The 15246-nt window shown below is 36.3% G+C and overlaps 1 protein-coding gene across 1 annotated transcript; it reads right to left on the bottom strand.

Annotated features, from left to right (window-relative positions):
• Positions 1-1010: 1010 nt before the first annotated feature.
• Positions 1011-2959, bottom strand: LOC119067731 (SET and MYND domain-containing protein 4-like). Its single transcript, XM_037170843.1, has one exon. It carries the CDS (start codon positions 2815-2817, stop codon positions 1192-1194), a length of 1626 nt encoding a protein of 541 aa, XP_037026738.1. The 5' UTR covers positions 2818-2959; the 3' UTR covers positions 1011-1191.
• Positions 2960-15246: the final 12287 nt, after the last annotated feature.

Below are 15246 nucleotides of genomic sequence, written 5' to 3'. Positions count from 1 at the left end.
TTCGTCAAATTTTTTATTTTCGTCAAATTTTTTATTTTCGTCAAATTTTCGATTTTCGTCAAATTTTCGAATTTCGTCAAATTTTCGAATTTCGTCAAATTTTCGATCTTCGTCAATTTTTTGATTTTCGTCAAATTTTCGATTTTCGTCAAATTTTCGATCTTCGTCAAATTTTTGATTTTCGTCAAATTTTCGATTTTCGTCAAATTTTCGATGTTCGTCAAATTTTCGAATTTCGTCAAATTTTCAAATTTCGTTAAATTTTCGATTTTCGTCAAATTTTCGAATTTCGTCAAATTTTCAAATTTTGCCAAATTTCCGAATTTCTGTTATAAACTGTTATAAAAAGCAGAGTTCTAAAACTTCTAAAACGACTGATATCCCAACAAAAATCTCTTCGAGAAAAGTGTGACGCAGTCTTTGAAGTACAATTTCTAAAATGAATGATATCGCTAGAGTTGACGCTTTCAGCTTCGTTACGCAAAAATTAAATTTTACACCCAATTTTTGTTCAAACAAGCTGGCTTAGTTTTTCTCATCATCTGCCAAATAATTTTTACCAAAAAAAATTTGACTGCAAACAACCAAAATTTTACCAAAAAAATCTGCGTCGCAAAGTGGCAAATGTTCAGGAACAGACCAGCAAGAAAATTTATCTGCCACATGCGACGCAGATTTTTTTGCTAAAATTTTGGTTGTTTCCAGTCAAATTTTTTTTGGTAAAAATTATTTGGCAGATGATGAGAAAAACTAAGCCAGCTTGTTTGAACAAAAATTGGGTGTAAAATTTAATTTTTGCGTAACGAAGCTGAAAGCGTCAACTCTAGCGATATCATTCATTTTAGAAATTGTACTTCAAAGACTGCGTCACACTTTTCTCGAAGAGATTTTTGTTGGATTTGAAAATACGTGAGAAAATAAGAGAAAATATAAAAGTAAAAATATTTCCACACATAATGGGAGATCAAAGCCTATATCAAGGATTTTAAATAAAAGTAGAAAACGCAAGATTAACAATTCTTCCTTTATTGATTGTCTTCATTATGTAAAATCTAGACAAGTTGTTACAAATTACATTGCTTTCTGGCTAATCATGGTGAGTACAGCAACATTTTCTTTACTAAGAAAAACTAATTTTCGATCCGAACGTTTTCAATCATTTTGATTTTACGACTTTTTTTTATGACAAATTCAGGTAATAATTTTTCGATATTCTGGATAATCGTCTTGCAAGAAAAGCATCAACTGCACGGTGACAACCAAAATTTCATTTGCGCAGGCCACATGAGCGTATTTTCGCATAAAATCGTAGCACATTTTTTTCAAAATTTCACGCCTGGCATCAGAAATAGTCTTTCCCCTTGATTGTTCAATGCACAGATACATCGGATCCGTTTGCATCGAAATGTCGTTTACGAATTGTTGCTTACACCTAGCACATTTGCAGTTGAAATTGTAAACACTTTTCAAGTGTTCTCGTCGCTGTACGGCTGATTTCGACCATAAATGCTGCTCGTAGCAAACAAACAGCTGGTCTCCTTTCTTCACTGGTCGTGTCGTTATAAGTATTTGCTTATTTCCAACGAAATCGTTAAACAAATTTGGAATGCATGAATGGTTGAATAAACCAAAGATGTTGCACGTAGCGATAATTTGACTACCAGCATCGAATGAATTTCTTGCGTCCGCATCTGCCAATGGCTGAACAAAAGCGCTTCTGTCCGCAATGTTTTTGTGTTGCCAAATTAGGTGCATGAGAAAACGTTGCTTTTTTTTCGTTGTAAACTTCTCGCCAATCGCCGGAATGGCCATCAGCAGTTTGTACGTTACGTACTTCAGCATATTTTGGTATATGTCCTTGTCGTGACCCATTCTATCCAATTTCAAAAAGAGGCCATATTGCATCTGTGCATCAGAACAGTTTTTCGGCATCTCTGTTTTCGGCAAGGTCAATTGGTCCTCGACGAATTCCATCAAATGTTCAACGGATGGAAATGCATTGATCGCAATCAAAATGCTTTCGGCCCAGTATCGTACGTTTCCAGGTATCCGATTGAATGCAGCTCCACATGCGATCCGGTGAGTGTCATTGTTTTTCATACAAGTTTCATCGCAAAACATTGCGTCGGTGCAGCCACCGCAGGGAATGAAATTCTGCACATGCCTCATACATGTGACGCACAATGTTCGATCGCTGGCTTCGAAAACATGGACGAACCCCTTTTCAACGAGCACTGTTTGACCAACATCAATGTCACACTTTGCTTCAATGTAACGACCAAATCTGTGGTTCGTTTTAATTTCCAAAACGTTGGCCATACATGGGAACTTTTCGTCTGGATCGTAACTCAGCTTCGGCTCGATTAGTTCTCGATCAACATTTTTCTCGTTCAAGTGTTTGACGCATTCAGCTTCACGGTCGTCTAATTTGTGCATTAATCGTTTCGGATAGTTATGCTCTATCGCCAGTTCAATATCTCTGAAGCAATGGTCGTATTTCTGCATATGAAAAAAACATGCCGATCGATTGGCGTAGGCTAAACTCACGATGTCGGAGTTCGTCTCAGCAAAAATCAAACTTCGATTGTAATATTCCATTGCGACACGCCATTTCTTTTCCTTGAATTCCCGATTTCCAGCAGCTCGAAATAGCGCTGAGACCTGGTCACTCTTTGTCGGCTCATATTGCTTGCCATGGAAACGATGTTTGGCACCTTCGATTTGGGAATCGTACACGGTTTCATACGGTAAAGACGGGTCTAAAAGATCAACGAAAATATCGAATCGTTTTTCCCTTCTCCACAAATTATTTTCCATTATTCTGTTAATCCGGCGATTTTCGAACGTAAAGTTCAGCGAATAAAAAGAAAAACAAATTTCCAATAATAGTTTAAATGAATTCTTACGTGTTAAAATCACTGAGACTCGAGTTCTGTGAGCTTCTGACACTTAGTCATACTCGTACTTTCTACACTCAAGAAAGCAACTTGACAAGGTGTGATTTTCGTGTACAATATTCAGAGAAATTATAGCAGATGGCGCCCACCTGGCTTATCATTTCTCTGGTAAAATTAGTATTTTAGATTCGAATCCTTCAATCCATAGAGTGGAGCTGATGCAAATCGGTGCATAAAAAATTATATGAGCACCCACTACGCCATCTATCGTGTATAATTCTAAGCTTCCATCTAAATCAATATCTAAAAATTTTACCATGTCGACTGCAATATCATTTTTCTAAAGGCTTTTTCGACCTCTCACATGTCGAAAGGCTTAGTTGCCTAATATAAATCGTACAAAACAGATACCCAAAAATAGTTATTTATGCAACAAGTTGCGTAAAGCGGTTGTTTTCGTCACTAGATGTGAGTATGATAACCACATCGTGTGACGACAACACACTTTTTGCGACGCATTTCGACATCGAAAAATTTGATTTTTCTGTACTTTTCAGAGAGAGGTATTTTCAGCCGAGAAAGTACTTTCTCAGCCGCTCTCATCCGACCGAAAAAGGATTTTCATATATATTTTTCCGGCCACGATCAACTGTGCATACTTTGTTGTTGAAATGGCTGTAGAGTTAATTCTTTATTAATGTCGTTGTGGTTGGCTCCGCCTAGTTAGGACAAGCTTACGACTAGTACCGAAAAATTTACCTTTTTATCACTCGTAACAAAATGTACTATTTTCCAACGTGTTACATACAACGTTTTCTGAACAAGCGCTAAAAGTGAACTTTTGAAATGCAAACCTGACACAAATTGTTTCTATCATGTCCGGAGCGATAGCGGAGCACTTGATGAATCCCCAAACTTGATGAAACTTTGCAAGAACATTAGTCAGGCCATTAAAACTAAAATTTCTTTCATCATTATCCCAGGAAAAATCATAATTTTGTGGAATTAATTAATTAATTTTCGGAACAATTTCTCTCATATAAAAATGTACAGCCATTTTGTGGTGATACAGTTTTTAACATTCAAAAGTATCTCAGAAGTAACTCGGCAAGCCTCGACTTCCTCGTGACAAGTGTGTAATATATATTTGAATATAATGGTTTTCATGGCGAACAGTTGGAAAAATTTGGTCACTTTCGCTGCATGTTGAGCAGCTGGAAAAATTTGGTCACTTTCGGTGTATGTTGGGCAACTGGAAAAATTTGGTCACTTTCGAGGTAGCTGATTTTCACCAAATTTTCGATTTTCGTCAAATTTTCGATTTTCGTCAAATTTTCGATTTTCTTCAAATTTTTAAATTTCGTAAAATTTTCGAGGGGTGAGTCACTTTTAGATTAAATGGATTAAATGGATTAAATGGTATTAAATGGATTAAATGGTATTAAATGGATTTAATGGATTAAATGGATTTAATGGATTAAATGGATTTAATGGATTAAATGGAATAAAAATTGGATTAAATGGATTAAATAGGAAAAAAGTTCATTTTAGCAAATACTTTAAAAGTCTTAAAAATGGTTGATTTTGATCGAACCACGTGCTACAAGTCATACTAGAACGTTAAAAAGCATAAAATACCACTTTTAGATTTGGTGTAAAATGGATTAAATAAATTTAATACCATTTTTATCAAAAAAAAAATTCTATGTCTCACGAGTACTTAAACGCCCTGGGGATCGTGCGAATCTAATTTTCGTTATTAGTTTACAAATTTTTTAGGTGGGTGGCCTAATTATTTCGGTAAAACAAAAAAAAATTTGGATTAAATGGATTTAATGGATTAAATGGAAGTGATTCACCCCTCGAAAATTTTCCATTTTCGTCAAATTTTCGATTTTCGAATTTCGTTAAATTGTTGACCTAAAACTCCAAAACGAGTGATATCCTAACAAAATCTCTTCGAGAAAAGTGTGACGCAGTCTTTGTAGTACAATTTCTAAGATGAATGATATCGCTAGAGTTGACGCTTTCAGCTTCGCTACGCAAAAATTAAATTGTACACCCAATTAGTTCAAACAAACTGGCTTAGTTTGCCTCATCATCTGCCAAATAATTTTTACCAAAAAAATCTGCGTTGCAAAATTTATAGTTTTACTGGTTGCTAGGAATCTCGCGCCGCGTCATTCACAATAATTCACATTTTGACATATTTTGTATAAGGAAGATGTCACTTTGTGAGTTATTGTAAATGACGCGGCGCGAGATTCCCTAACACCAGTTTTACTACATGATAAATAGTAAAACTAACGTGATAGGGTCAGAAGATCTGTCCTAGATTTTTTTTAGAACAGACTGACGAAACGAACCAAAACTCTTAGATTCTCAGAACCGGATTCGTTATATTCACAAGCGAATTAAATTATTTAAAAAAATGCGTTGTTTCATGGAGAACCAATTTTCCATACCGTTGATTGACTACTTGAGATGACTTAAAATTCTGGATTGCTATAACATTTGAGAAAGTACGAGTGAAAACTAAAAGATCTACACCGAGTATATTGAAAACATGAAATTTGTTAAATGTTCAAACATTTTGCCTTAAAATGTATCATTTCGTGTAAATTTGGTTTTTGTCTAATCAATTAGTTGGATTGTCTTGTAAGAATAGTAAAGGATGGATTCCGGGACACGATGATGTTAACAACATCTTCTCGCATGCTTTTTCGTCAGCCGGTATCCCTAATGTCTTGCAGCCACCAGGGATTTCGAGAGACGATGGGAAGAGGCCAGACGGAATGACATTAATTCCGTGGAGTAGAGGAAAGTCACTGATATGGGACGTGACAGTTCGAGATACTTTAGCTCAGTCTTATTTGTCTATTTCGTCGACTAAGGCTGGAGCTGTCGCTGATCTAGCAGAGCGTAGGAAACATAATCATTATGTCGGTCTGAAAGAGAATCACTTGTTTAAACCGATAGCACTCGAAAGTTTGGGTAGCTGTGGCCCCGAAACGGAAGCGTTTCTCGTGAGTTTAGGAAAGATGATGAAGAAGGCTTCCGGAGAGAAGAAGTCTTTAGATTACTTGCTTCAGAAGATTTCTATATCGATAAACAATTTGTGTTCGGTTTGCATTTCAAAAGTTCACTTTTCGGGCTTGTTCACGTTGGAAAATAGTTATTTCGCAACAAGTGACGAAAAATAGGACTTTCCATTGTCTTAATCACAACTCGATGATAAATGCTTTTTTAGGCACACGATGTGTATTGTCACACTCGGTTTGCGGCCTCGAGTGACAACAGTTGCGAAAAGAGTTTTGCAGAAACTAATGTAAGAGGTCGTAAAATTCACGCAATGGATATTTTGTTGCGGTACTTGAAACATTGACAAGATCCTTCATGGTGTTAAGAAAAATCTAAATCTTTCATGTAAATCAAATTTTTGTTTGTCAGACATCTGCTTTTTAAATTATCATATACATACGAAATGATATACCGCAAATAAATAGAACCACCGAATACATGTTCTACACGAACCACCGAAATATTCTAACCACCCTTCTTGACACATTAAACATACATCCATTGTGTTGATGAGGCGCTTAATTCAAAATGTATATCTTTTATAAGCTTTAGGTAAACCAAATGTGACACAATTTATAGCCCACTTAAAGAGGTCACATTTTTTTACTTTTACTTTTTACTCTTATTCTTTTCGTAGTTTATCCAACATATAACCCAAATTTATCATTTATCACATGCGAATATTTTTTTTTCTTTTTTTATGTTTTTTCAGCGTTGGTATAACAACTCTTTAAATCTAACCGTAATCTTTGATGACAATAAAATGATGTTGAATCGGAAATCACATTATTGTTTGTAAGAAGTAATTTAGAATAAAATTTCAAGAAAAGGGAATTCGTCTTGTGTGATGTTTATTCAACGATACAATGATGTCTCTTTTTTATATGTTACTGGCACAATGCGCGACACACAGTACGAATAGTCTCTATAGAGTGTTCAATTTCGGATATAGTTCACTTTTATGCCGTGGTACAGGTTTGTTCCAAGGCCATATGAATTGTCAAATTTCATCCACAGAACCATAACCTCAATAATATTTCTGTGTAAATCGCGAAGGCGACGTTGCTCGATTTGTATGAAATATCACGTAAGCGACGTTGCTGTGGATGAAATTGTCGTTGTTCGGGTTGTCAAAGTTCGTGTTTACAGTTGCTTGGAACAAACCTACATCATACAAAAAATGAGTGACGTGTTCACTTTCGGTATTTTTTATATGACGATGCTGTGGGACAAACTTGAACCATCTCCGAAATGGAACACTCTATTAGACACTAATCGCACTGCGTGAGAACAGTCTCAAAAACTTGTCTCTATTGGCACTTTAGCAAAGATCACAAAGAGAAAAGAGATGACAACTCGTGATCTTTGCGTTTTCATAAAAATTTGACACTATTTATAGTGCATCGGAAGTGCCAATTGAAAAATTCAAAATTTCGATGTGAAACGGAATTTGGTTGTAACCTAGCAGGACGACCTTTGTAACGTTTTATCATAAACGTTCAATGAATTTTACCTTTTTTGTGAGCGGTTATGAAATGTTCTTCGTATACCTAAAATACCTAAAATACCTAAAATACGAAGATTTTGAAATGTTTTGATTGTGTAATTCCGCTCGCTTTTAAAGTTTGATGATTTTTCTTTGTTCTACAATACAGGTGGTGTTTGACATACGCAACTGGGAATCCAGGCGTTTCAACTAATAAATTCGTACGTTCTCAATTCCGCAAAAAATGGTTTTTCCTAGTGGAAAAGTGATCTTGAGTTGTCCGTGTAAATTTGTATGAAGAAAAAATGATCGGTCAACTCAACAAACCGCGAGTTGTCCTATAACGTTTGTATATGGGACAATCTACGATTTATTGAAATTATGTGAAATCGGACAACTCACAGTTCAGGTTAACTCTGCATTTTTAGCCCCGTACGAAGTACTGGGGGCTTATAAGATTAATATGCCGCTTGTAACACGTCGAATTGGAAGCAGACAGTAAGGGCGAAGCATTTGGCTATGTTCATAGATGACGAATCCGCAATAAAAAAAATGTCCGTCCATCCGTCTGTGACCCCTTTAGCTTGAGCAAATCACAACCTTTTTTCAAAATTCTTTTTTTCCCCGATTGGTATCGACAAAAGTAAGGTCAAGTTCGAAAATGGGCATGGTAGGGTCGGCCCTTCCAGAGCTAGAACCCTATAGGTGTTTTTCAGTCTTTCGACTATATCTAGCGAAATACGCACGCAATAGCTAAAATGAAAGGTATTGACGAGTAGAACAAAGTTGCTGAACATTGTTTTTGGGTAAGATGCAACGTGGGCTTGTTGGGAGGGCTCAAAGGTTAATTTAACAGTATTTTACATTATTTATAAATAAAATAGTTCTGCCAAGTTCTTGGAAGGTGGAATTGTACCAAGAATCGATGCAACATATTTACACGTCAAAAAATGCCATAATAATAAAGGGGTACATACATACTCTGTATAGCTTTCACAAAATTATCTTAAGTGGGTATAAGTGGATGACTGAATGACATGCCATAAGGAAGTCGATATTTTCTCTTTTCTGTAAAAAAATGGAGTAAAAAAAGACGTTCTTCGTTACATTGAATAGATAATAGAACTCAGTCTATTATCTTGTAGAACTCTTCTACGAGTCTGAAAACAAAACAGAGGTTCAGAACATAAAAAACTTTATAAATTGAAGATGTTGACAACACTCTTTATATCCTTATTATTTTCTTTCTTACAAGAAAAGGAAGTATTTTTGTTTGTGGGGATATTGTGTGCTTTTGTCACACTTTGTGTTACTCAATAAATAGACACTGTCCCCAATCGAATGTATTAGGGAGTAATATAGCAGTGTTTTGGGGAAAAGACAGAAGCAGCTTCTGGTCCATGGAGTGTTACAAGAAACGAAGTACCGATGTCCGAACCAGCTTTTATACCACTTACCGAATGAACAAATTTGTACCCATTTAGGAAAATTTCTCAGGCCTTTAGTACAACATTCAAAAGATTCTTTATTAAAAGTGCCACATTTGTGAAAGAAAAGAGAATTTCTAAAAGATAGACTCGACTTCCAATAGTTATTATTGTGAAACTGCATGCTTTACGAAATTATTTTTTATAAATTATTGGAACTTTTTGAGCATGATTTCGACAAAATAAAAGGTTTTCATTCGACATCGCGAGAGCGCTTTACCAGTTGATAGAGTCAATGAAACCCTTTTTCTCTCGCTCACTGGTATGTCCTTCAGTTAACTATATGCTCTTTGTACATCGATTTCAAGATTTCAAGATGTACACAACAATAGGTACTTTTGGAGTCGTTAAAAATATAATTAATGGCACTTCGCATCACTTCTCCTTCACTGATGAAGGTGAAATTAAATTTAGAGCATATTACATGAGCTCGTAGAAAATTGATTTTCAGCTATTGCGAAATATTTTCAGATTTTTTTCTGCTTATGTCATCAATAAATAATGAACTAAATATCCTCGCCGTTCACTTTATAGAACAAAAAATTGATACTGACAAATTATATCAATCATCTTTGCTTGTAACAACAGATATGTCGAATTATTTTTTTTATCGATTTGTTTTTTGGAATTTAAAAAGCTGTTTGATTAAGACCGTCCAATTTTTTGTGACATAAAAAAGTATCGATCAGTTTTTGTTGTGATAAAAAATGTGTGTGAAATCAAAAAATTTTTTTGTAACATAAAACTGACAAAAAATTTGTGATAGAAAATTTCGCGACATCACAAAACCTAGTGGTTTTCGTGGTAGTATAAAAAGTTCATCATACATTTCCTTGTATTTTTGTCAACTCAGCCCTCCATACAGCCATTTTTACCATTTCCTTGTATTTTTGTCAACTCAGCCCTTCATATACTCATTTTTGCCATTTCCTTGTATTTTTGTCAACTCAGCCCTCCATACAGCCATTTTTACCATTTCCTTGTATTTTTGTCAACTCAGCCCTTCATATACTCATTTTTTGCCATTTCCTTGTATTTTTGTCAACTCAGCCCTCCATACAGCCATTTTTACCATTTCCTTGTATTTTTGTCAACTCAGCCCTCCATACAGCCATTTTTACCATTTCCTTGTATTTTTTGTCAACTCAGCCCTCCATACAGCCTATTTTTGCCATTTCCTTGTATTTTTGTCAACTCAGCCCTCCATACAGCCATTTTTTGCCATTTCCTTGTATTTTTGTCAACTCAGCCCTCCATACAGCCATTTTTACCATTTCCTTGTATTTTTGTCAACTCAGCCCTCCATACAGCCATTTTTGCCATTTCCTTGTATTTTTGTCAACTCAGCCCTCCATACAGCCATTTTTTGCCATTTCCTTGTATTTTTGTCAACTCAGCCCTCCATACAGCCATTTTGCCATTTCCTTGTATTTTTGTCAACTCAGCCCCTCCATTTTTATTTTTGTATTTTTTACTCAGCCCTCCATACAGCCATTTTTACCATTTCCTTGTATTTTTGTCAACTCAGCCCTCCATACAGCCATTTTTACCATTTCCTTGTATTTTTGTCAACTCAGCCCTTCATATACTCATTTTTGCCATTTCATTGTATTTTTGTCAACTCAGCCCTCCATACAGCCATTTTTACCATTTCCTTGTATTTTTGTCAACTCAGCCCTTCATATACTCATTTTTTGCCATTTCCTTGTATTTTTGTCAACTCAGCCCTCCATTACAGCCATTTTTACCATTTCCTTGTATTTTTGGTCAAACTCAGCCCTTCATATACTCATTTTTGCCATTTCCGTGTATTTTTGTCAACTCAGCCCTCCATACAGCCATTTTTACCATTTCCTTGTATTTTTGTCAACTCAGCCCTCCATACAGCCATTTTTGCCATTTCCTTGTATTTTTGTCAACTCAGCCCTTCATATACTCATTTTTGCCATTTCCTTGTATTTGTTGTCAACTCAGCCCTCCATACAGCCATTTTTACCATTTCCTTGTATTTTTGTCAACTCAGCCCTTCATATACATCTCATTTTTGCCATTTCCATTTGTATTTTTGTCAACTCAGCCCTCCATACAGCCATTTTTTACCATTTCCTTGTATTTTTGTCAACTCAGCCCTCCATAACCATTTTTGCCATTTCCTTGTATTTTTGTCAACTCAGCCCTCCATACAGCCATTTTTGCCATTTCCTTGTATTTTTGTCAACTCAGCCCTTCATATACTCATTTTTGCCATTTCCTTGTATTTTTGTCAACTCAGCCCTCCATACAGCCATTTTTACCATTTCCTTGTATTTTTGTCAACTCAGCCCTTCATATACTCATTTTGCCATTTCCTTGTATTTTGTCACTCAGCCCTCCATACAGCCATTTTTCCATTTCTTGTATTTTTGTCAACTCAGCCCTCATACAAGCCATTTTTGCATTTCTTTATTTTGTCAACTCAGCCCTCCATACAGCCATTTTTACCATTTCCTTGTAATTTTTGTCAACTCAGCCCTTCCATTACAGCCATTTGTTAGCCATTTCCTTGTATTTTTGTCAACTCAGCCCTTCATATACTCATTTTGCCATTTCCTTGTATTTTTGTCAACTCAGCCCTCCATACAGCCATTTTTTACCATTTCCTTGTATTTTTGTCAACTCAGCCCTCTCATACACCATTTTTGCCATTTCCTTGTATTATTTTGTCAACTCAGCCCTCCATACAGCCATTTTTACCATTTCCTTGTATTTTTTGTCAACTCAGCCCTCCATACAGCCATTTTTGCCATTTCCTTGTATTTTTGTCAACTCAGCCCTTCCATACAGCCATTTTTAGCCATTTCCTTGTATTTTTGTCAACTCAGCCCTCCTATACAGCCATTTTTACCATTTCCTTGTATTTTTGTCAACTCAGCCCCTTCATATACTCATTTTTGCCATTTCCTTGTATTTTGTCAACTCAGCCTCATACAGCATTTTTGCATTCTTGTATTTTTGTCAACTCAGCCCTCCATACAGCCATTTTTACCATTTCCTTGATATATTTGTCAACTCAGCCCTCCATACAGCCATTTTTGCCATTTCCTTGTATTTTTGTCAACTCCAGCCCTCTCATACAGCCATTTTTGCATTTTCCTTGTATTTTTGTCACTCAGCCCTCCATACAGCCATTTTTGCCATTTCCTTGTATTTTTTGTCAACTCAGCCCTCCATACAGCCATTTTCCATTTCCTTGTATTTTTGTCACTCAGCCCTCCATACAGTCATTTTTCATTTTTTATTTTTCCCTTCTTCTTTTTATTTTTTTTTTGTCAACTCAGCCCTCCATACAGCCATTTTTGCCATTTCCTTGTATTTTTGTCAACTCAGCTCCATACAGCCATTTTTACCATTTCCTTGTATTTTTGTCAACTCAGCCCTCCATACAGCCATTTTTCCATTTCCTTGTATTTTTGTCAACTCAGCCCTCCATACAGCCATTTTTAGCCATTTCCTTGTATTTTTGTCAACTCAGCCCTTCATATACTCATTTTTGCATTTCTTGTATTTTTGTCAACTCAGCCCTCCATACAGCCATTTTTACCATTTCCTTGTATTTTTGTCAACTCAGCCCTTCATTACTCATTTTGCCATTTCTTGTATTTTTGTCAACTCAGCCCTCCATACAGCCATTTTTACCATTTCTTGTATTTTTGTCAACTCAGCCCTTCATATAGCTCATTTTTGCCATTTCTTGTATTTTGTCAACTCGCCCTCCATACAGCATTTTTACCTTTCCTTGTATTTTTGTCAACTCAGCCCTCCATTACAGCCATTTTTAGCCATTTCCTTGTATTTTTGTCAACTCAGCCCTTCATATACTCATTTTTGCCATTTCCTTGTATTTTTGTCAACTCAGCCCTCCATACAGCCATTTTTACCATTTCCTTGTATTTTTGTCAACTCAGCCCTCCATACAGCCTTTTTGCATTTCCTTGTATTTTTGTCAACTCAGCCTCCATACAGCCATTTTTTACCATTTCCTTGTATTTTTGTCAACTCAGCCCTCCATACAGCCATTTTCATCCTGTATTTTTGTCAACTCAGCCTTCAGTATTTTTATTTTTTTTTGTCAACTCAGCCCTCCATACACCATTTTTGCCATTTCCTTGTATTTTTGTCAACTCAGCCCTCCATACAGCCATTTTTACCATTTCCTTGTATTTTTGTCACTCAGCCTCATACAGCCATTTTTGCCATTTCCTTGTATTTTTGTCAACTCAGCCCTCCATACAGCCATTTTTGCCATTTCCTTGTATTTTTGTCAACTCAGCCCTCCATACAGCCATTTTTGCCATTTCCTTGTATTTTTGTCAACTCAGCCTCCATACAGCCATCCATTTCTTGTATTTTGTCAACTCAGCCCTTCATACAGCTCATTTTTGCCATTTCCTTGTATTTTTGTCAACTCAGCCCTCCATACAGCCATTTTTACCATTTCTTGTATTTTTGTCAACTCAGCCCTTCCATACAGCCATTTTTGCCATTTCCTTGTATTTTTGTCAAACTCAGCCCTCCATACAGCCATTTTTACCATTCCTTGTATTTTTGTCAACTCAGCCCTCCATATACCATTTTTGCATTTCTTGTATTTTTGTCAACTCAAGCCTCCATACAGCCATTTTTACCATTTCCTTGTATTTTTGTCAACTCAGCCCTCCATACAGCCATTTTTTACCATTTCCTTGTATTTTTGTCAACTCAGGCCCTCCATACACCATTTTTACCATTTCCTTGTATTTTTGTCAACTCAGCCCTCCATACAGCCATTTTTGCCATTTCCTTGTATTTTTGTCACTCAGCCCTCATACACCACCATTCTTTATTTTTGTCAACTCAGCCCTCCATACAGCACATTTTTTAGCCTATTTCCTTGTATTTTTGTCAACTCAGCCTCCATACAGCATTTTTACCATTTCCTTGTATTTTTGTCAACTCAGCCTTCATATACTCATTTTTGCCATTTCTTGTATTTTTGTCAACTCAGCCCTCCATACAGCCATTTTTTGCCATTTCCTTGTATTTTTGTCAACTCAGCCCTCCATACAGCCATTTTTCCATTCCTTGTATTTTTGTCAACTCAGCCCTCCATACAGCCATTTTTGCCATTTCCTTGTATTTTTGTCAACTCAGCCCTCCATACAGCTCATTTTTCCATTTCCTTGTATTTTTGTCAACTCAGCCCTCCATACAGCCATTTTTGCCATTTCCTTGTATTTTTGTCAACTCAGCCCTCCATACAGCCATTTTTACCATTTCCTTGTATTTTTGTCAACTCAGCCCTCCATACAGCCATTTTTGCCATTTCCTTGTATTTTTGTCAACTCAGCCCTCCATACAGCCATTTTTGCCATTTCCTTGTATTTTTGTCAACTCAGCCCTCCATACAGCCATTTTTGCCATTTTCCTTGTATTTTTGTCAACTCAGCCCTCATATACAGCATTTTTGCCATTTCCTTGTATTTTTGTCAACTCAGCCCTCCATACAGCCCCATTTCCTTGTATTTTTGTCAACTCAGCTTCTATACTCATTTTTGCATTTCCTTGTATTTTGTCAACTCAGCCCTCCATACAGCCATTTTTAGCCATTTCCTTGTATTTTTGTCAACTCAGCCCTCCATACAGCTCATTTTTGCCATTTCCTTGTATTTTTGTCAACTCAGCCCTCCATATCAGCTCATTTTTGCCATTTCCTTGTATTTTTGTCAACTCAGCCCTCCATACAGCCATTTTTCCATTTCCTTGTATTTTTGTCAACTCAGCCCTCCATACAGCCATTTTTACCATTTCCTTGTATTTTTGTCAACTCAGCCCTTCATACAGCTCATTTTTGCCATTTCCTTGTATTTTTGTCAACTCAGCCCTCCATACAGCCATTTTTGCCATTTCCTTGTATTTTTGTCAACTCAGCCCTCCATACAGCCATTTTTACCATTTCTTTGTATTTTTGTCAACTCAGCCCTCCATACAGCCATTTTTGCCATTTCCTTGTATTTTTGTCAACTCAGCCCTCCATACAGCCATTTTTACCATTTCCCTTGTATTTTTGTCAACTCAGCCCTCCATACAGCCATTTTTACCATTTCCTTGTATTTTTGTCAACTCAGCCCTTCCATACAGCTCATTTTTGCCATTTCCTTGTATTTTTGTCAACTCAGCCCTCCATACAGCCATTTTTACCATTTCCTTGTATTTTTGTCAACTCAGCCCTCCATACAGCCATTTTTGCCATTTCCTTGTATTTTTGTCAACTCAGCCC

Source organism: Bradysia coprophila (genome assembly GCF_014529535.1).
Source record: "Bradysia coprophila strain Holo2 chromosome X unlocalized genomic scaffold, BU_Bcop_v1 contig_128, whole genome shotgun sequence".
NCBI lineage: Eukaryota > Metazoa > Arthropoda > Insecta > Diptera > Sciaridae > Bradysia > Bradysia coprophila.
This window is presented reverse-complemented; position numbering and strand designations above follow the sequence as displayed.